Here is a 22638-nt window from a genome sequence, read left to right as displayed (position 1 = left end):
GCCAATGGGGGCCTTCCCCAGGACCTTTGGCTGGAACTGCTAGAGAAAGGGCCCACTCCAAAGGGGTTTCTTAAAGGGCGAGTCCTGATCCGGAATCATCTTTGCCATCACAAGAGGAGAGGCTCCCCAGGAATAAAGCTGACATTGAGGAAAGCAGGGATGAGGGATGGAGAGAGAGCGTTCTAATGATTTCTTAGGATAACCTGCATTCAGCCATGAGATCAGTGCCCTGAACTCAGTTCTGGAAGCCTTTTTTTTTTTTTTTCTTTCTTCCTTCCCCATTAGCCACTTTGAGCTGGCTGAGTTCTGTTACCTACAACCACAAAAGACCTGGCCAATTCCGGGCAAAAACAGCGTCCTGGGCAAATTGGAAAGGGAGAGCCGTTGGGGTGATGGCTCTGTTGGGGAATCCTTTCCTGTGGAGTTGAGATTGGAGCAGGGCTTTGAACAATGAAGAGGCTTTTGATAAATGAAGAAAAAACATTATTTCCAGTGAGGGAAGCAGCTTGGGCAGAGGCTTGGCGGGGGAACACCGCAGGGAACAGCACAATCAGTGTGGCTGGAGGAAGAAGAAGGGGTAGACAAGGCGGGGGGGGGGGGCGGCGGGAAGAGAAGGTGGCCCGAATTGTGCAGAGTCAGTCTCTCCCTGCATTCTCTTTTTCTACAGGAGCGCCCTTCATCAGTTCATTTATCCATAACCATTTCCTGAGTGCTTACTATGTCCCTACCACTCTTTAAAAAAAAAAAAAAGATTTTATTTATTTGTCAGAGAAAGAGAGAGAGAGAGCATAAGCAGGGGGAGTGGCAGAGGGAGAAGCAGGCTCCCGTGGAGCAGGGAGCCTGATGCGGGACTCGATCCCAGGACCCTGGGATGATGTGAGCCGATCCCAGACCTATGATCTGAGCCAAAGGCAGACGCTCAACCGACTGAGCCACCCAGGCGTCCCTGTCCCTATCACTCTTGAAGGGCTGGTGAGATAGCAGGAGACAACACGGGCCAAGTCCCTGCCCTCTTGGTAGCTTCCATTCTAGTCGAAGGAGGTGGGCAGTAAACATGATGCATACATAAACAAATATCATAGTGTCGGGTAGCAATAACTTGTGAAGAAAAACTAAGAGAAGTAAAGGGGATAAAGATTGGTAAAGAGTTGTTCGGGGTGATGAGAAAGTTCAGAATGTTTCTGGTGGTGATGCACAACGTTGTGAATGTACTTAATACTACTGAATTGTACATTTAAACATGATGAAAATGGTAAATTTTTATGTTATGTATATTTTACCACAATAAAAATGAAAAAGAGTGGTGGAGGCATGCTACTGTAGCTAGCGTGGTCAAGGCAGACCTCCTGGAGGAGGAGGCATTTGAGAAGAGATCCAAATGGAGGGAATTAGCAAGCCTTGAGGATATGGTGGGAAAAGCATTCCAGGTGGAAGGAAGCACAAGCAAAGGCCATGAGGCTGGAGTGTGTTCCAAGGGCTGAAAGGAGCCTGGTGTGCCTGGAGAGAGCAAGCTGGGAGAGGGAGGGAGCTGAGCTGCAGGGGTGGGTGGCGGAAGCCTGCACACCAGAGAGAACTTTGGGTTGGGTTGTAAGGGCGGTGGGAAACTGGTGCAGGGTTGGGCAGGGGAGGGATGAGATTTTTCCCGGCCCTGCAAATCAGAAGCAGCAGAGCTGGCTGTCCGCAAGGTCCAGTCCCAAGCCCTGGGCACACCACAGCCGGAAGAGGTGTCTTGGCATTATTGCATCCATGGGGGGGCGGTTTGGGGAGTCTCTGAACCCCACACGAAGCTTGGTTGTCCATGAGTGTTTTTGGGGGGCGAGCGGGTTCATTGCTTTCATCATAGTCCCAGAGGGGTTCTTAATCATCCCTATATTGAAGGTGCCTTTGTGCGTACAAAGGAGAAAAATGGAGAATTTTTGAATATTGGACTGATGAGGTCCAAGCTATGCTTTTAGAAAAATTACTTTGGCTATTCATTGCAACATTATTCATACGAGAAAATATTGGAAGCGTCCTTAATGTTCACCATGAGTGGCCCCATTAATTATATTGCCGCACATCCGTCTATAGAAGGGAATATGATATAGCCGTAAAGATGAAAGAGGGATCTCTTTATGCACCAATATGGAATGAGTCCAAGATATATTTTTAAGTAAATGAAGCAAGTGCAGACCAGGCTGCATAATAAACTTCTATTTGTGTTTTTTTTAAAGGGAGGGGGCAAGATTATAGATCTAGGTTTGCTTCTACATGCACAGAGTCTTTGGCAACATTCACAAGAAAATAGCCAATGGAAACCTTACCTCATATGGGTTTTATGAAGATGAAATGAATTAATATTATATAATTGCTCCAAAGAGTGCCTGGTACATAATACGCACTAGAGGAGATTTTGTTGGATAAAATAAGAGAGGGGCTGCTTCAGGGGACAGAAGAAGTGGCTCGGGATTGGGAAGGCACTTACTTTTCACCCAATGCTCTTAGGCATCTTTTGAATTTGGTACCACAGGCAAACATTGCAATATATATATATATTTATATATATATATATATATATATTTTTTTTTTTTTAGTTAAAATTAAGTATATCTGGATAGAGAAAAGATAATCTGAGGGGGTAGGAGACTGGAAGGAGGTCCGGCCCAGAATCCCCGGGAATTAGCTGGAATTGGTCAAAGGCTACGTTGTGTGGTGTGAAAATCAGGACGGGAGGAAAAAGGGGAGGGGGGACACCAAAACACCCACGCCCCAGGGCCCACTATAAAAAGCACATTTAAAAACACCAGACTGGAAACGTTTTTTTTATTATTATTATTATTATTTTTTAAATAGCCAAAGCACGTCCCCCCAGGAGGCGTGTTGCAGCTGCGGGCCTGGGCCTCGGCAGTTCCCAGGTGATGTCAGCCCTGGCCAGGCGCCAGCCCTGGCCCCTTGGAGACGGTCTTGGTGGGTTCAGCTTGACTGTTTTTCCTTCCTGAGACTTGAGGACACCTTCCTGTCTCAAAGAAAGCAGCCTTTCCAGGGCTTTCTGAGAGTCAGGGCTGGGGGGTGGTGGTGGGGGGGCGGTGGGCGTGGGCTGAAGGGGATGGAGGGGCAGAGGGAGGGGGGGATAGGGTGGGGGGAAGTTGCCTCCAGGAGCCAAGTGAGTAGTGAGAGCAGAAGGCAGGCCCAGCTCAGTGGCTCCTTACCCATCACACAGGGGGCGGGAGGGGGTGTGCTCCTTGGGAATCCAAGGCCCGCCTCCCTGACCCCATCCTCCCCCTGCCCTGGCTGCTGCCTGGGGGACCAACTGGGGTGGGGTGGGGTTGGGGGGCAAGAGACGTTCCCACGGAGTTCCCAGCTGGTCGGCGCCTTTCCTCCTCCCTAAGCTCTGAGCCCATCCCGCTCTCCGCTTTGGTTCAAGGCTTGTTGCCAGTATCTTCTGAGCTTCCAGGCCACGTGGGTTTTCTGCAGATGGGATGAACCACAGATCTGGGTTCGAGGCATAACTGCATTCCTAGCTGGGGGACCTCAGGCCAGCCACTGCTTCTCTATGAGCACCATCTGTGACATGGTAAAATGGACCTTGCAGTGTGGTGTGCAGACTGAGTGAGTCAGTGGGATGCCTCCGGGTCCTTCGGTAGGTATCTGCTGGGCACCCCCTTTGTGCTGGCACTGCGTCCTGCCCCGCATTGGGGATGCTGCACGACGGTGGCAGGTGGCCGCCCGAGGGGGTACGGGCAGAGGCTCCGGCCGGCTCTGTGGCCTAGGGGGAGCTGCTTTCTGCCTCAAAACCTCAGCTGTTAGTTAGCGCCTGGGCAGGAAAGGAAGAAGGCGAAGAGGGTGGGCTCTGGACTCTGTGTGACCTGGGGGAGCCGTGAGGACGCTAACAGTCCCTGCCTGGCTGGGGCGGGGAGCAGTAAATGGGTTACAGGGCTCAGACCACCCGGCGCTTACCTCTCATCGTTCTCCTCTGCCCACCATAGCTCACCACTGTGTCTGGCTACTTCACAGAGCTGGTCTGGGTGCTCAGCGAGATGTGTCAGGGATTATCGGGTTACTTCAGGGGGGGCCCTGGGACCCACAGGTGCCCCATCGTTTATCTGGTGCAGGGTGGGCTAGACAACCTTGCAGAGACTTTCACACCCGACAAAGCCTTCTCTGGCCTCAGAGCATCACCCCTGTTTCCTGTACTCTCTCCCAGACACCCCCCCCATGCCTTGGAAGCACCTGTCACATTTTTATTTGCTCAGAGTCTGCTTTTTTGATAGACTGTGGCCTCCACGAGGGCGGGTACCACATCTGTCTTATTCTCTGATCATCCCTAGAGCCTTGTGTGGTCCAGAGAGCAGTTCAACACATGTTTGTTGACTGACTGACTGACTGACTGACTGGCCAAGCCACCTACCTGCAGCTGGTCTATGATGTTAAATTCTATCCTATGCCTCCTGATGAGTTTTACCTCCTCTTTGTGGCTCAGGCCATGGGAGCTGGAGCCAGACCCCCTGGATTCACATCACGGCTATGCCATCACCTAGCTGGATGGCCTTGGACTTGGCTTTCTAGACTGTGAAATGAGGATGATGAGAGAACCTAGCTAGGCAGGCTGGGGCCTAGATTAAGTGAGGCCGTGTGTGTAAGGCTCTCGGAGCAGTGCCTCTGACTGGTGAGCCCCATCAAGGTCACTCCCTCTCATGTTTATCTCTGCTCTGGAATGTGTCACCAGGCAATGAAAACAGTGACTGGGACACATGGAATCTGGTTCTGGCTCATCTCTGACTCACTAGGACATTGGGGATGTGCCTCGCCTGCTCTGGGCCTCAGTTTCCCCATTGGTGACCTGAAGGGCTCCAAGGAGATCAGCTCCAGAGGCCATTCCACTGAGAACCTCCAGGAGTCTGTGTTTGAGCCTCTCCAGGTCTGAGAGCATTGGCAATGCCACGGAGCCCATGGAAGATGCAGGCTCTGGGACCCCCCCCGACTTTGACTTCCTCAGTGCAGGCTGGGCCCCAGGCTCCTTTGGGCACACTGAGGCAGGGGTGCAACCTGGGCTGTGCGATGCCCTTTTCTGTCTTGCTCTGGAAGCCCGGGTTCACTTGGGTCCTATGGGACCAGATGCACACCTGATGAGGCTGTGTGGGGCAGTCCGGGCCCCTGGTTCAAATGCATTTGCTTACCAGCTTCCCTGTGACCTTGAGCAGATTCTTTAACTTCCCTGTACCTCAGTTTCTTAACTACAAAATGGGGCAATAGGGACATCTGGGTGGCTCAGTCGGGTCTGAGCTGAAGCGTCTGCCTTCGGCTCAGGTCATGACCCCAGGGTCCTGGGATCGAGCCCCGCATCGGGCTCCCTGCTCCGCAGGGAGTCTACTTCTCCCTCTCACTCTACGTGCCACTCCCCCTGCTTGTGCTTTCTCTGTCTCCGACAAATAAATAAAATCTTTATTAAAAAACTGGTGCAATAATAGTACAGACTTGTCGAGTAGGCTATATGGATTAACTTAATGGAAAGCGCACAGACCAAGGACTGACACATAGCAGGCTCTCAAAAAAAATTAGGCATTTTTCCAAGTTTAGAGGCTCTGGGCATTAAGAAACGACAACTCCTAAATTCTATCAGCTTTCCCTCCTCCAAGGCTAGTCTGTCCCCATCTAGAAAGCCCTTCTGGTCCACCATGAGCGGACTGCCGAGATGAGGAAAACCAAGACCCAGAGAGGGGAAGATCCCGAGCCCAGGTCACACAGGAACAGCCGCTGGGCTAACCCAGGCCAGGGCTCCTGCTTTCCAGCCAGCTCACCCTCAGCACCGCCCCGGTTTCCAGGCCCTGTTGGCCTGCCCTCTGACCCTGGCCCCCTGGGAGCCTGATCCCAGGCCCGTGGGCTCTCCAAGTCTGGTCTGGATTAGATACGCTGAGAAGCAAACCTGGTCCCCCAGCAGGCTGCCGGGCGGGACCCGTGCTTACAGCTGCTGAGGCTCACAGGGACATAAATCATGGTGGCAGGAGGCTCGGGCACTGGGACCACCCTAGCCTCCCAAAGGGCATGGGGGCCTGGGAGTCACGGGCAGGGACACCTGGGTCCACCAGGGGTATTCTCTATCCTCAGTTGGAGAAGCTGAAGTGAGGGCGAGTCAGAGGGGGCCAGGAGACCATCTGGCAGGCCTCATATCCTCACGGGCTGAAGTGTCGACTTTGTTCTAACTTTTCATTCTGCAATCATTTCCAAACATCCAGGGAAGTGAATAGTGGTGCAGAGAACTCCAATATACCCTTTACCTGGACTCACCAAGTTTGAGCTGTTTGCCACATTGGCGGGATCTTTCCCTTGCTCACACACGTTTTTCCTGAACCATCCCAGAGTGTGGTCTCTACGTCATGTTCCTCTATCCCTCAGTGATACTTCGGGGTGTATTTCTTAAGCACAAGGATATCCTCTTACATAACCATACTGTTAGCAAATTCGGAAAATGGAACATTGCTACAGTACTTTTATCCAATCTATTGTTCTTATTCCGATTTTTTCACCTGTCTTCTCTAGCATATCCCTCCACAGTACGGGCTTCAGTTCGGGGTCACATCCTGCATTTTGTTGTCCAGGTCTCAACTTTGGATATCCTATCCACAGCAGGAGATGCAGACATTCAACTTTACATGTATGTCCCATAAATTGATAGTTTTTTTTTTAAGATTTTATTTATTTGACAGAGAGAGACACAGCGAGAGAGGGAACACAAGCAGGGGGAGCAGGAGAGGGAGAAGCAGGCTTCCCGCGGAGCAGGGAGCCCGACGTGGGACTCGATCCCAGAACCCTGGGATCATGACCTGAGCTGAAGGCAGACGCTTAACACTAAGCCATCCAGGCGCCCAAACTGATAGTTTTGTAAATCCTCTATTTATTTATATTTTTTTAAAAAGATTTTATTTATTTGAGAGAGCTAGAAAGAGAGGACATGAGCAGGGGGAGGGGCAGGGGGAAGCAGACTCCCCGCTGAGCAGGGAGCCCGATGTGGGATTTGATCCTAGGGCCCCAGATCATGACCTGAGCCGTAGGCAGATGCTTCACTGACTGAGCCACCCAGGCGCCCCTGTAAACCCTCTATTTAATGTTCTCACGATAATGCATTTTATTTGTGACCGTGTGTGGGTGCTTAAGAGTTAACCTGCTAAATATACCACACATTTTTGGAATTCTGTTTTGTGGTGTTTCTTAATCTAACAGGAGCCTCATAAAATAGAAGCGGTTAGACCAACGAGGGGAGCTTATGCAGTGGAGGAGCCCTGCCTGGAGGAAGGGGGTGCTACATTCTCAGTCCTGCTCAGATCCCCAAACTGCACAACCGTGGCCCACTGCTGTTCTTCTCTGGGCTTTGGTGTCCCTCATTGCCATGGGCAACGTCTTGAGGTCTTCCACCTGCAATTGCGAAATTAGGGAAGAGAGCCCTGTGTGGCACGGGGGGTACCTGGGTTCCTAGGGACCCAGGAAGGCCAGGGACTCCCTGGGAGACCTGAGGGAGGCTGCTTCCTCTGGATTGGCTCAGTTCCCTCATTGTGAAGTGGCGGCCTCGGAGATCATTTTTGCGCCGATGCTCCTAGTGTCTAAGAAGTTTTGGGTAGAGAGCGCAACCTGAAATTTAAGCCTCCCCTTCAGGGTCCCAGGTGGTCTGGCTGAAGTTGGTCACCCCCTCAGCCCTGGGTTTCTCCTCCCTGAGCTCCTGTTACTCCTCTGGCTCCAAGGTGGCCCTCGCTCAGGGAGCCTTGGGGACCCTGGCTGGGCTGGCCCATCCTGAAGGTGGGAAGCATAGGTGTTGGGGGCAGGGATGTTGGGCAAATGCCCCCCAGAGGGACCGGTCTGTGGCTATGCCTCTCCCAAGTCTCATGTGTTGGGCTGGCCGGGCAGCTCATCAACGCTCAGACGGTAACTGTGTGCTACCCGGGAGTGAAGCTCAGTGAAGCCTGTAAGCGGCAAAGTGCGTGAGATGGAGTACTAAGCAGCTGTGAACAAGTCCAAAGTGGCTCCGTACACGGAGGGCTTTTTTGTGTGTGCAGAACAGTGTGTGTGCAAGGCTGCTGCTTGCGTGGAAAAACAATGCCTTATGTGGCTTGCCTGTATATGCAAAGCCGGTTCCTGCAGGAATTCCTAAGACCCTGATGAACTGTAATTGTCTCCGAGATCTGCAACTGAGCGGCTGGGAAGGAAGGAGACGTACTGTTGCTTTATTCTCTTTTGTATCTCCTGAGCTAGGGACTCTGTAAGTGTATCCATTTCACAGGAACTACAATAGGAAGAACCTGGCATGAGGAGGAGTGCAAGAGGGACTCCCGGCCGTGCTCACGGCACTTCCTGGTCTGCACGCCGGGTACACGAGTGTGTGCGGCTTGTGAGAACTCACTGAGCTGTGCACTGTGCAGGTGCGCTGTCCTGTGCGTGAGTTATACTTTGGGGAAAAGCTGTAACTTAGTATGCTGTAAATGCTTGTTTCAGTGTCCGTTTTACAAAAACTCTGTAGGATTACAGTGTCGACTGTGGTTGTCTTTGGGATGGGTGCTATTTCTAGGGTCTTGCAGCGTTTAAATGTTTTACAATGAAAACAGAAGCAGAGAAACCGATAGATGCTTTTTCAGAACTAGAAATCAGGACAGAGCACTTTTGGAAGGACACACAGGAAAATGCTAGCAGCCGCTGCCTTTGGGGAAGAGATTACTTACCCTGAGCAGAAATGGTCTATTAGAAACTATTTAACAAGGCACACAGATAATTCTCATTCTGTCCCAGCTATTCTTGCTGGTTAGAGACGGGCCCAGGGAGGCCCGGGGTGGAGGTTGAGCGATTTCTCTGGGGTCACCCAGCAAAGCTGGGGGCAGAAGTGGGCCTCCAGCCACGAGCACCCAAGGGCCTGCTCTGTCCCCACTCCCGGGTTTCCTGCCATTGACAAGTCACAGTCCTTTCCTATGGCTTTGCCAGGGGCTGCCTGGCCCTGGGGAGACACAGGGAGTACAATGTGCTTTCCTAATTAGCTCCCCCCGGGGGACGCACGACTACACGGGGGCAGGATAGGCAAGCCCTGTGTCCCTGAAACACCGGGGACAGGCGTGGAGGGTGCAGGGAAAGCTCTCCCAGGCTGGACCTCAGCCCCTCGGGGCCCTCCTTCCTGCACTTCTCATACCAAAGAGGTTAAATGTGGTGGTTTCGCGGCCACTCCAACCTGGGCTGACCCCCTTACTCTCCTGGGGCCTCGGGTTTTGTCTGTGAGGCAGACGGGGGTGGGTCTGGCTCACCACTGTGGTGTCTGGCGCAGCGCCTGGCATGGAGAGTGTGCTCAGTAATCTGTTGATCTGCAAAACGGGCAGCCCCACTTCAGGCTCAGTCAAAAGGTCAAATGCAGAGCAGGGTGGATACAAGCGTGGACTCTGGCCAGGCGTCCGTCAGTAAACACTAATTAAAAGTGTTTGTTAAATTCATTTTTCAAATAGGCATGAGTATACCCAGAGGCAAGGGCTCTGTCGCCTCACCTGGCCCCACCGTCTGCCTTGCCTTCCTTCCCCCCAGCCTCCTGAGCCTCTGATGCTGGCCTCACAGGGACTGTCCCAGCTGGAGAGCCAAGGGCACTTGGCTGCACTGCCCAGCTGTCCCCGTCACCAATGTGGCTGAATCTGTGAGATGGGGAGACACCAGCCCTCACCTTGCAGGCCTGCTGGAGAAGAATTGGGGCCTTGGGGGGGCTGGCACCCCAGTGGGGCATCTCTGGGGTAAGGGAAGGCTTTGGGGGTGGACAGACCTCACCTCATCATCCTGCCACATGCCTTTGAGGGGGGGTCACTGCTCCTCCAAATCATCTCAGCTAAAACAGGGGTAAGAACATCCCGTTAGTGCATTTGCTTGCACGTTTGGGAACTGCATGCCTACACAGCCCTGTCTGTGAAAACACGGAGAAGGGACGGGTTACGGTAGAGAACATTCATCAAGTGGAACACACAGCCACTAAAGGGACAAGGCCATTCTTTACCTTTGTGTGCTGACTTGGGATGACAATTGACTTAGGTCAGGGAGAGACTGCAAGGGGCAGGAAGCATGGACAATGCGCTACTGTTTGTGTAAAGAGTGGGAGAAAGTTAGCATATACATATGTTTCTGTCCTTGCTTGGTTATTCATAGGGAATGGGACAAAATCTGGGAATGGGACAGATCACAAAATCTGGTGACTGAGGCTGCCTGCAGGGAGAGCTGGCGGCTGGAGGGCACGAGGAATGGAAGCTTTACCATATTTCCTCTTGTACCTCTTGAAGTTTGAACCATGTGGATAAATATATTCCTTATTCAAAAATAAATAAAATTAAGATTTCTTGACCAACCGCATCAGACAGCTAAGGGCTGTTCAAGAAGACTGCTGTGAAGTCTGGTTATCTTGACTCCTGGAGATGGGTCCTCCTGCCCTCCCCCCAGCCCTACCTCCTCCAGGGTAGAGGGCAGCACCTGTGACATCTGGGCCTCTGCACAGTCTAGGAGAGGGGCCACCTCTGACCTCTGATGTCCCTAGTTACCGCCCCCCCTCCCCGGTCTTTAGCTGGGAACATCTTTTATTTAAAAATACTTTTTTATTTTAAACCCACCAATTCTCTCTCTCTCTCACATACACACACACACACCCACACTCATTCACAGATATGCACACATCCTCTGTCACCAACAGTCTTTGTTTTTCCAAAAGTTCAGCCTTGTCTCTGACTGGCCAGGTCTGGGGCTGGCTGGCTGGGTCCTCATAGCTCTCTGGGGGTGCGGTGGAGATGTCCCAGGGAACCTGCCCACAGGGTCATGGGCCCAGACCATTGTCCCCTGTTCCCAACACGAAAGAGGTGTGGGTTGGGCTCCTGGGGTCTTCTCCCCTATTTAACCAGTGGCTGGCCTCTGGCCTCCTTCTCCAGGGTCCTGCTTGGAACAAATGCCAAGGGGTCTAGGCTCATCTCCGCGGCACTCGGAGGGGGGCCACCCCCCTCACCTTCAAGCAGCTGCCCCCCAGGTCACGACGGCCACCCTGCAAGAGGGAAGAAAGAGAAAGTTCGATCAGGTCCCCATGCACACTGGAACTAACCTCTGTGTCCAGCAACAGCGGACTTGATAAATAAATCACAGCCACACAATACGGTTCTCCACCTCAGAAGGCCAAAGAGACTCTCCAGGACTGACAGGGAATGATGGAGAGATAGCTGCATTGAAGGACAAAAGCAAGAACTGAGTGAACGTTCCTGTGTGCTGAGATGTCTCGAGAGAAGGGCACGTGGGAAGTTGCTAACGGGCTTCCCCGGAGGAGAGGGATATCACGAGGAGGAGGCATGACGGGTGCGAGGGAGGCTCTTTTTTTCTTTTTTTTAATGCTATGTACTTTTTTACCCTTTTCATTTCTTGTAATTTCATTTCACATAATTTGTTGCTTTTTAAAAAAAAATCCACTACATTTTAAATCATGGTATTTTATATTAAAGGGCAAAACAAACGAAGCCCACAGTGGTCCTCCCCACGGCCTGACGGTATGCCCAGGGGCTTACCCACCAACCTTCAAAAGCAGACTCTGGCTTTCTGGCCTCCCTGCCTTCATTCAGGGTGTCCTCTCTGCCAGGAATAAGCACTCTGGTCCCGTCTCCCCGGGAAGGTTTCTCTATTCCTGCCATTACCCAGCACTTCCGGGTACGTATCACCAGGAGAAAACTTAGGAGGGGAAGACAGAGTCTCTTTTTGTTCCCCCATCAGGCTGGGGGCTGAGAGAGGGGTAGGCAAAAGTTGTCCACTCCGTAGCCCCAAGTTGCAGCCCTGAGCCCGACATGAGCAGGTGTGGACTACTGCGGCTTGAATCTGTGGTGCCCACTGGAAGATGAGCTCACGGTGGCACCCCTGAAGCCACCCATCCCTCAGCCCGCAGGGCCCATCCCTACCCGGTGGTCTGAGGTCTGACGTGGGGGTATCGTCCTCACTGTAACCCAGCGAGGTCACAGACATTAGAGCACCCCTCTGTTGAGGCCTCCAACCGTGGAATGTTGTTGGTAAAAAAGCTGGGTTAGAAATCTGTGTTGTCGGGCGCCTGGGTGGCTCAGTTGGTTAAGCGACTGCCTTCGGCTCAGGTCATGATCCTGGAGTCCTGCGATCGAGTCCCACATCGGGCTCCCTGCTCAGCAGGGAGTCTGCTTCTCCCTCTGACCCTCTTCCCTCTCGTGCTTTCTATCTCTCATTCTCTCTCTCTAATAAATAAATAAAATATTAAAAAAAAAAAAAAGAAATCTGTGTTGTCCAACAGTCTGTCCTGCTTCCAGGACCCTACTGGTGTCTGAAATCCCACTGTCAACGCTCGCCCCACCGAGCCCGGCTAGGAGATGATAGGACAGGCGTCTTTCTCAGCCATCTAGAGAAAGAGCCAAGCATCTGGGAGCTCTGCCCCCTGCCCCCTCCGCCCTGGGCCCAGGTTGGGGCAGATCCATCCAGATGTGAGCCCAACCTCCCTCGAGGCTCTCTGGGCCCAGGGACAACGTGTTCATTCACAGGCAGGGCTATTTTGAGGGCTGAGGCCACAGTCCCAGCAGAGCCTGGGGCTTAGGCTTCTCAGACAAATCTGGCAGGAATGGCTGGGAAGGGGGGACAGGCGTGCGGGGGAGGGGGTGTAATGTTGGGGGATAAGAAAATCCGCCTCCCACTCTTTCACTGGATGACCTCAGGGGCAGGGGGAGCCACCTCTCCGCCAAGTCTGCAGTCATCGGGAGACCCCGGTCTCAGGCTAATGCTGGGACTGTTCATCTCTCCGAGCTTCAGTGTCCTCATCTATGAAATGGGGACAAAATGATTCTACTGCCACCCCAGGGTGCAGGCTATTGCAAATGCAGCTGTGAAAGAGGTTTGCAGACTGCCAAAAGCACTTAGACGGGGCCCTGACTAGGCCCCAGCTTCTCCGTCCCCTAGGAACTCAGCGCCCAGGGCTCTGGGAAGGACCGTGATTAGGATTAGTCGGGCTTGAGTGAAACAGATCTGGGCTTCGATCGCTGCTTTGCCACGGACTACCCGTCGGACCTCGGGCAGGTGACTTCACCCCACTGAGCCTGTCTCCCCACACAGTAAAGTGGAGTTACTGTGAGGATTATCCGTGCTCAGCTAGGTAAAGCCTATAGCACAGTGTCAGGCACGTAGTAAGTGTTCAATAGATGTTCACAAGATTATTATCAGCATCATCCGGTAATGGGGCCTCCTTGCTCCCCCCCAATCCTCTGTGCCATGTCCGCTCTTGAGCTGTGTACACCAACTGGGGAGGGGGCCTTACAAGATGATCCTACCCAACTCCACCCCCAGGTGACAAAGGGGGAAATGGTAGAGACAACCCCCCTTCTATCTCCCACTTGCTATTTCTGCCACAGAGGACCACACTTAACCCCTCCTTAGACAGAAAGATACTACAGAGAGCATGGTGGTCCCTAGTGACCCCGTCCTCAGACCAGCCATGTGGGAGGGAGGCGGGGGTGGCTCAGAGTAAAGCAACAGAGTCTGGGCCTTGGAGCTCTCTGGCCCCCAAAGCTCAGAAGGAAGCCCCCGCCGTGGCTCCGTGAGAGAGTCAGTTTTCTCTCAGTTGAGTCTTCAAGGGGCCAGAGCTGGCCAGGATCGCCCCTCTCGCCTACTCCCAGAGGAGCCTGTGGGGGTGAGCATGGCTTCTGCAGCCAAATTTGGCTAGGTTCTTGGTCCTGTAGATGGATCGTGGGGAAACAGCCAGATGCAGGCGAGTGAGTCCCTGTGAGCCATGGAACGGGCTGAAACCGGCAGAGAAGGCCCCCCACCCTGCCCTGCTGTCGGTGTGGGCACATGGCAGACACACCTTCTCCCCCACGCCTGCACGTACAGCTCCCCAGTTCCCCACCCTCTCCCCCCCCGCCAATAACCTTTCCCACTTCCCAATCGGGCAGGCCTGAGTTCAAACCCTCACTTCATCACGGGCAGCATCTCTGAACCAGCGACAGTATCTCTAAGCAGGTGGGGGTCACCAGAGCACCTCTTGCCCTCATTGCCCCTGAGGGGTTTTAACCAGAATGTGTGAAGAGTGCTTAGCACAGGAAATCAGTGCCCATCAAGACTGCCTCCCCTCTGTGCTCTGCCACCTTCAATGTCTTCCCCTTTCCTTCTCTATATCATTTTCCTGATGCCAACTCTTGGGGTACCCGTTCCTAAAACACCTTTCCCTATCCACTCATCTGCCTGCCTCTGTTGCTAAGCATGTGTCAGGAATTCAGCCCCTGGCTGGGGGCTTCCTCTGGGCTCCCACAGTCCCTTGGTGCTCTGCCTCCCCACCATGAGACTGCGGCATCCCTGTCTTCATCCCCATCCCCTTACCCTGGCCCTGGGAGTTCCTGACTGTGGTGGGTGGGGCCCCACAACCTGCTTCTCTGGAAATGTTCTCAGAGCCAACACAAGGCAACTATTGGGTAAATAAGGTTGGCTGAACTGAAGGAACAGGTGAAGGGCAGTCAGAGGGTTATCACTGAGGGCCCAGCCAGCCCTTTACAACCCAGGTTGGGTGCATGAAGGCCCACCTGGCTTCCCCACGTGGCCTGGAACATGGGCCGGGGCCTACAGCTGGGAGCAGCAGGGTACAAGTCAGACAGAGCCTAAGACGACTGACTCAGGGAATCTGAAGCAGCCATGGGGGTGAGAGGCCAGGCTGGGAGTCTGATGAGTCAGAAGACGATGGTCTGGGGCCAGGACGCAGATGCTTCCCCAGGACAGAGTAAAGCAGGGGACCTAGAGCAGCTGTAAGAACCAAAGAATGGGGACTCAGAGACCTGACTCCAATCCCCCATGTCCTTTCACTTTCCAAAAGACTGTGGGCCAGTCAGGGACTCCCCCGGTCTCAGTATCTCCAGATGTAAATGCTAGCTGCTGGAATCCAAAGGTGTCACGCAGACCAGCTTCCCTACTGTAGGAGAAGGCCAGGACAAGAGAGAGAAATGTGGGGGATGAAGCCGACTCCTTGGGGCCTAAGCGGGAGGAGAACCCGCTTCCAACCAGGAGAGCCCCCTTTCCTTTTTTTTTTTTTATTTTAAAGATTTATTTATTTGACAGAGAAAGAGAGACAGCAAGAGAGGGAACACAAGCAGGGCGAGTGGGAGAGAAGCAGACTTCTCGCGGAGCAGGGAGCCCAATGTGGGGGCTCGATCCCAGGACCCTGGGATCATAACCTGAGCCGAAGGCAGACGCTTAACAACTGAGCCACCTAGGCGTCCCTTTCAACCTCGGCAGCTACTCAACCCCATCTGCCCCATACCGGGCTGGTTCTCATCCTTATCTGGAACACCACAGGAGCTCAGCTCCAGCTCCATCCAGCTGACTCAACAGTGACCTCGCCCCCACACTCTATCCCTTTTGGGGAGACCCCCTTCCTCACTCCTACTGCTCATTAGCTGGCTACCTCAGACTTTTAGTTGGGGATAGGTGTCTCCTTTTCTTCTCAATCTCCTGCCAAGTCTTAGGATGGCGGACAATTATTTTACTGGTAGGGGTAGTTCATGGCAACGCGGACCAGCAAGCAACAGAACCTGCGTTGTGGCTTCCCAGGTGAGCAAATGTGGGCATGCGATCACAACCCCCCGAGCCTCAGATCCTCATCAGTGATAAAACGGGCAGAATAACTACCTGCCTGGGGGTTCTTGTGAGGGTAAAAGAGGAGGAGGAACGCACCTCGCGCATGGGATGAACTTAATAAAATGATGGCCTAACTATTTTCTCACGCTCTTTCCCCAGCACACCTTCACTTAAAGGGGTGTCCTTCAATGAGCAATCTCCGTTCTCTGGGCTTTCCCGTACCACTTCTGTTTGGGGGACTTTGGGTGAGTGGTTCTGTTCCACACAAATCCTGGGCTTGGAGCGCCACAGCCACCGACGAACTTCCTGTCGCTTTCCCCTCTCTTCACTGGGGTCTCTGCTCCTCTTCTGCTTCCCTAGGAGGCCCCGTCCCCCGCCAACCCCTGACCCGCGGCTACAGTCCTGGAGCTCCGCGCACTCACCCCTTTGCGCTGGTTGCTGAGGCAGAAGGTGCAGATGGAGCGCGGCTGGCGGCCGCCGTCGGGGGCGGCGGGGACCGCGCTCTTGGCACTGCCGGCAGCACGGAAGCACGGCTGCCCGTCGTCGGCCGCGTCGCCCAGCAGCAGCACGTTGGCCAGGTGCGCGATGTAGCTGGACGCCAGGCGTAGCGTCTCGATCTTGGACAGCTTGCGGTCCACCGGCTCGGTGGGGATGAGCGTGCGCAGCGCCGTGAAGGCCGTGTTTACGCTCTGCGTGCGGTCCCGCTCCCGCGCGTTGGCCGCCTGCCGCTGTCGCACCACCACCACGGGGCCCGCGCCGCCGCCGCCGCCGCCCGCCCGCCGCCCGCCCCCGGGGCCCGGGCCGCGCCGCGCCGCCTCCAGGCCCTCACAGCAGCCGAACGACTGGTCGGACGCGTCGCTCTCGCTGCGGTTCTCCTCATCCTCGCTCAGCAGCCGCACGTCCGGGTACAGCACGTGCGCGCCGACGGGGCGCAGCAGCGCGAACGCCATGGGCGCCCGGCAGCGTCCCTCGGTGCGCCGCGTCCCAGCGTCTGCCGCGCCCCGCCGTGCGCTCCCGCGCGCTCCCACGGCCCCGCAGGCCGCAGCCTTATAGCCGGGGAGGGGCCAATCACGAGGCCGCCCCGGTGGGGGCGGAGGCCGCCGCTCTGGCCAATGGGGAGGCGCCCCTCGCGCCCCGGCCAATGGCGAAGCGCCCACCGCCCCCGTTCCCCAGGTTGAAAGCAGCCCGGGAGCTAGGGGGCCCGCCCTGAAGGCTCCAGTGCGCGCAGGCGAGTGGGGCAAGTGTCTGGGGGGTCTGGGTGGCTGGGGGCGTGTGTGTGCGTGTGTGTGTGTGCGTGTGTGTGTGTGTGTGTGTGTGCGTGTGTGTGTGTGTATGTGTGCAGATCTGGACTCTTTATCTTAGGTCTAGACCAGCAGGGAGACTCTCATGGCTTCAGTTTCCTCGTTCGGAAAGAGGATTGCAGAGAAACCAGCTCGGGGTTTTCCCGCCGCCACGTTCTGATACTGTGGTTCTGCAGCTTTCTTGTGTGTAAGAATTAGGGAAGGGGGCTGTTGGCATGACAGATTCCCGGGTTCCTCCCGTTCTGATTCAGCAGGTCTGGAACGGGGCCCAGGAATCTGCATTAGGTTGGTGTCCATGGAGAACACTTAGAGAAACACTAATCTTTCCAAATAAGGATTCCACAGTGTCACATCCTCACAGCAAACTTAAAAAAAAAAAAAGGCAAACAAATACAACACACACAAACCAGTACTTCAATCATTCATCTATTCATGTAACAAATATTTCTTGGGTCCCTGTTATGTCAGGAATGGTTTTAGGTCTGAGAACAGGAAGGTGACAGACTCTTTGCCCTCATGGAATTGACATTTTGGTTGAGGTCCTACTGTGTGCCAGCCACCGTGCTGGGTACTTTACTGATCTTTGCTCCCTGCTGAAGTTGTGGGGGAGTATCCCCGATTTACAGATGAGAGAGCTCTAGCCTTCAGTCTTACAAGGGGTGAGTGGAGGCATTAGCCCCAGCCTGTTTGACTTCACTATCACTCTGTCCCACTAACCTCCACCACCAATAAAACACAAATTGCTTTCCTGTACTCTCCACAATTCCACCCTGGCTCCAAATCCATGCCCCGCCTCCCTCCTCGGAATGCCACCACAGAGAGAGGGAGAGAGGTGTGACTGTCTTTCCCCATTGCTTGCCTTCCTTCCTACCTCTCCTTCCTTCCTTCCTTCCTTCCTTCCTTCCTTCCTTCCTTCCTTCCTTCGGGAAACCTTAGATTGTTGAGTCTGACATGTTCTCCTTCTCAGGGGCCCTGGGAAGAATTACTGAACTGTTGAAGGCAGCTGGGGTTCCCACACTGTGCCCTCTTCCCAGATCCATCCTGGGGACTGGCCCAACCTGTATCCCTAGGCTTTGAAAATAAATTTCTCTTCAATCTGAACGCATCTATGTGGTAGAGAGGGCACAGGGAGTGAAGGTGAAGGGTTTCTAGATGTGTTTTTGGCTTGTTTTCCTTTCTGGGCCTCAGTTTTCTTGAAGATGCCTCCCAGTTCTGCCACACTCCTTTCCTGGCTTCCCCAACCCAGGCCAGAATGGGGGAGGGGAGCTGGAGGGTCTCCCTTGGCTGCTGGGAGAGCAGCTCCTGATGTCTTCAGGCCCCAGGGTCTATGGGAAGTTCTGTTCCCACACCTGGCTCCCCCACCCCTCCTCATTTGACCATGACCCCAGCCAGGCTGGGCTTTGGGGGAGAGGAGAAGGGGCCTGCGCGGGCCCCTCCCCACAGGGCTAGTCCCACACGCAGCCCCAGGCCGGACTGCTGCTTCCTGAGCTGATGAGTTATTACCGGGAGATTTCCTTCCCTGTCTACGCCTCCTCACAGGGGCTCCTGGCTCCCTTCACTTTCGCTTTCTCCCCCCTTCTCCCCCTCTCTTCTGCTCTCAGTCCTCAGGCAGCTTGAAATTCCTCTGTCCGGCCCCCTCCCCATTGCAGCTCCGGGTTGAGAAGCCAAGCAGGGCATGAACTGGGCCCGGAAGCCGGGGAGGGCTTACGTGGTAGGCTCATTCATTTGCTCTCTCCTCAGGCAGGCTTTGACACACAGGAGCCTGGGAGTAAAATAAAACCATGAATGAGACTGAGTCGGGCCTTCTGCCTCCCAAGGGGAAGGCGAGCTGTAAACAAAGAACTCCAGGACAATGTGGTAGGAGCCAGCCTTGCGCCTGCATCCCAGAGCCTTGCGCCTGCATCCCAGAGCCGGGGTCCAGCCCCAGGGTAGCTGCCCCGTGGAGTCTCGGTTTCTGGCTCTGAAAACTGGGGATAATGATAGCACTCCTTCCTAGGGCTGGTGATGGTTCCAAGAGTGCATGCCGGTAAAGCCAGGGCCTGGCACCTATTGAGCACTCAACATGTAAGAGGAGTTTGTGCTGAATTTCTTAGGGGCTGGCCGCAGGTGGAGGAGTGACCCGTGGCCTGCAAGGGCTGAGCAGCTTTGATTCTGTTCTCGGTCCCATCCCTGGAAGTGAGGATGGGGCTCTTGCCACGTTCTCAGTCCACCCACATGAGGGGCTCAGCTTCTCCCACCCCCTGTCCTCTGTCTCTCTGCTTCAGCCACACTGCCTGGGGAACCCACCTCTGCCTGGTATGCACCTGCCTAGATATCCCCGTCACTTCCTTCTGATCTTCCCTTAAATCCCACCTCCTCAGGGAGGCCTTCCCGCTCCACTGCCCCTACGCATTCATCCCCACCAGCACCCCCACGGCTCTCCCTTTCCGTCTCACCCTGCTTTCCTTCTTTCCGTAGCATTTGCTACTGCTTTTATTCATTCATCTGCAAATATTAACTGAGCGCCTACTATGTGCCAGGCACAGTTCTGGGTCTGGGGAATACAGCAGTGAACATACTACATAATTAGTTGTCTTCCTCCACTAGAATATACGCGTCATGGGGCAAGGACACTGTATTTTGCTCATCTCATTTCCTCTCTATCACAACCTTCCACGGTAGGCGTTGTTATTATTCCCAGTTACAGATGAAGAACCCGAGGTCCTAAGAGCAGGGAGTGATTTGCCTGAGGTCGCACCGTGGGCAGGAGGGGAGCTCAGGTTAGTCACACTCCTTCCCCAGCCGCATGGCCTCTCTGGCAGCCCAGAGGTGTGGGAGGGCTGAGTAGGAGTCCGTCAGGTAAGAGGAAGAGAGTCTTACAGGTTGAGAGAACAGCCAGTGGCCCCTGCCTTCCTGACCAGGGCACCTTGGGCATCTGTCCCCTTGAAACACTTGGAGTTTGAGTTCCTCCGAGCCACCAGCTCTGTACCTCTCTGAGCCTTTGCCCTAGCTGTCCTCCCTGCCTGGAGTGCTCATCCCTTTGGATCTTACCAACAGCGCTACCCATCTGCCAGAATTAGGTGCAGCTTCTTGGCGAAGCCCACTTTGTTGCTCCTCTTCCGCCTTGGTACAGTCTGGCGTGTTGATCACACTGTGTTTTGTATTTTGACTTCTCTCCCATTGTCCCTCATTCCCCACTCTCTTTTTCCTCCCGGCACAGGGCACCCACTCTAATACATTTTTTTTTTTTTAAAGACTTCATTTGTTTGTTTGTTTGTTTGTTTGTTTGTTTAGAGCAGTATTAGGGTTTCAAACAGAATTGAGAAGACACAGAGGTTTCCATATTCCCTTTGCCCCACCACAGATAGCCTTCCCGTTATCAATGCCACTCACCAGAGTGGTACATCTGGTACAACTGATGAACCTACATTGACACATCATTATCACCCGGATTCCGTAGGTGACTTTAGGATTCACTCCTGGTGTTTTATATTCTGTGGGTTTGGACGAACGTTTATAATGGCATCATTATCATACCATCATTACGGTATTATACTGACTATTTTCACTGCCCTAAAAATCCTCTGTACCCTGCCTGTTCATCTACATCCCATCCCTGCAACTGCTGATCTTTTAATTGTCTCCGTAGTTTTGCCCTTTCCAGAATGTCATGTGGTTGGAATCATACAGTACATGGCTATTTCAGATTGACTTCTTTCTGTTAGAAATATGCGCTTAAGTTTCTTCTATGTCTTTTTGTGGCTTGAAAATGCATTTTTAAAGCATTGACTAGGGGCGCCTGGGTGGCTCAGTCGTTAAGCGTCTGCCTTCGGCTCAGGTCATGATCCCGGGGTCCTGGGATGGAGCCCCACATCGGGCTCCCTGCTCAGTGGGAAGCCTGCTTCTCCCTCTCTCACTCCTCCTGCTTGTGTTCCCTCTCTCGCTATCTCTCTCTCTGCCAAATAAATAAATAAAATCTTTTTAAAAAAGCATTGAATAATAGTCCATTGTCTGGATGTATCACACTTATTTGTATATCTACCTACTGAAGACATCTTGGTTGCTTCCAAAGTTTGGCTATTATGAATAAGGCTGCTATAAGCATTGTGTGCAGGTTTTTGTGTAAACCTAAGTTTCAACTCCTTTGGAGCATGATTGCTGGATCGTATGATAAGCGTATGTTTAGTATTATAAGAAACCATCAAACTATCTTCCAAAGTGTCTGTGTTTTCTTTCATTCCACCCCAATAGATGAGAGATTTCCTGTTGCTCCATATCCTTATCAGCATTTGGTGTTGTCAATGTTCTGGATTTTCGCCCTTCGGATAGGTGTGTAGTGGTATCTTATTGGTTTAATTGGCATTTTCCTGATGACATATGATGTGGAGCATCTTTTTATATGCTCATTTACCATCTGTGTATCTTCTTTGGTGAGGTGTCTGGTCAGGTCTTTGGCCCATTTTTAAACTGCATTTGTTTTCTTATTGTTGAATTTTAAGAGTTCTTTGTATATTTGGATAATAGTCCTTAATTGGATGTGTCTTTTGCAAATCTTTTCTTCCAGTCTGTGGCTTGTCTTGTCATTCTCTTGACAATGTCTTCTACAGAGAAGAAGCTTTTGATTTTAATGAAGTCCAGCTTATCAATTATTTCTTTGATGGATCATGTCTTTGGGGTTGCATCTAAAAAGTCATCACCACACCCAGGGTCATCTAGGTTTTCTCCTATGCTGTCCTCTAGGTATTTTATTGTTTTGTGTTTTACATTTAGGTCTGTGATCCATTTTGAGTTAAATTTTGTGAAAGGTGTAAGGTCTGTGTCTAGATTCATGTTTTTGCATGTGGATGTCCAGAATCCGGTTGCTCCAGCAACATTTGTTGAAGGGACTATCTTTGCTCCATTGTATTACCTTTGCTCCTTGTCAAAGGTCAGTTGACTATATTTATGAGGGTCTATTTCTGGGCTCTGTATTCCGTTTCGTTGATATTTTTTGTCTATTATGCTGTCATTACAATGCTGTGTCGATTACTGTAGTTTTATCGTAAGTCTTGAGGTTGGGTAGAATCAGTCTCCAGCTTTGTTCTTCTCCTTCAGTATCGTGTTGGCTACTCTGGGTCCGCTAATATTGTTGATGCGTGTCTTTGAATATGCCTATATCCTCATAAAATATTTGGTGCTGATTTGTGTGAGCAGGTTATTAATGAACACAAATGGTAGTTTCTATAGATCTGCTTGTTGGGTTGTTTTATTTACTCGACACTGTGCTTTGTGCGCTGAATCTAACTTGAGTGCACTGCTTCTAACCACTGCGTAGTATGTATGGTATGCGTGCACCTACCATGCCTCCTTTCCCACTGCCTTAGTGATGGGTCCTATGGCTACCTCCAACTTCCGCCTCTCTAAGCAAAGCTGTGATGGACCTCTGGTGCATGACTCTCATGGGCTCCTGTGTGTTTCTCTGGGATATACACCCAAGGGCAGGATTCCTGGGGCCGAGAGAGTACACATAGTTAGCATAAGCACTGTCTGACTGCCCTCAAGGATGGCTGCTGCAGTCCACATGCCCAGTAGGCTTGAGGGTCCATCATCCCCACATTATCCCTGGCACTTGAAATTATCTGATTTCTTGTTTTAATCTGCATTTCTCTGATGACAGAGAAATGGGTTGTTTTCCCTCAGTGTGCTTGCCTCCTCCACTAGACTGTGAGTTCTCCAGGGCACAGGATGTATCCTAGTATCCTAGGCCAGAGCTTGGCACACTGTGGGCAATAATGAATGC

The 22638-nt window shown here is 52.8% G+C and overlaps 1 protein-coding gene across 1 annotated transcript; it reads right to left on the bottom strand.

Moving 5' to 3' along the window:
* Positions 1-10933: 10933 nt before the first annotated feature.
* TCF15 (transcription factor 15) lies at positions 10934-16529 on the bottom strand. Its single transcript, XM_028118527.1, has 2 exons — positions 16002-16529; positions 10934-11008 (listed from the first exon to the last, which is right to left on the bottom strand). The coding sequence occupies exons 1-2, from the start codon at positions 16527-16529 to the stop codon at positions 10934-10936; spliced, it is 603 nt and encodes a 200-aa protein (XP_027974328.1).
* Positions 16530-22638: the final 6109 nt, after the last annotated feature.

The sequence above is a fragment of the Eumetopias jubatus genome, unplaced genomic scaffold (assembly GCF_037043125.1).
Source record: "Eumetopias jubatus isolate StellerSeaLion01/CBP00866 unplaced genomic scaffold, mEumJub1_p1.0 scaffold_9, whole genome shotgun sequence".
Lineage (NCBI taxonomy): Eukaryota > Metazoa > Chordata > Mammalia > Carnivora > Otariidae > Eumetopias > Eumetopias jubatus.
The sequence above is the reverse complement of the archived record's forward strand: the minus strand, read 5'-3'. Positions and strand labels throughout refer to the sequence as shown.

Bases quoted from the DNA above. Each gene is read 5' to 3' on its own strand.
- TCF15 (XM_028118527.1), bottom strand. From the start codon at position 16,529: ATGGCGTTCGCGCTGCTGCGCCCCGTCGGCGCGCACGTGCTGTACCCG. The intron at 11,009-16,001 runs GTGAGTGCGCGG...TCCCTCTTGCAG, and splicing joins TCAGCAACCAGCGCAAAGGG to GGTGGCCGTCGTGACCTGGG.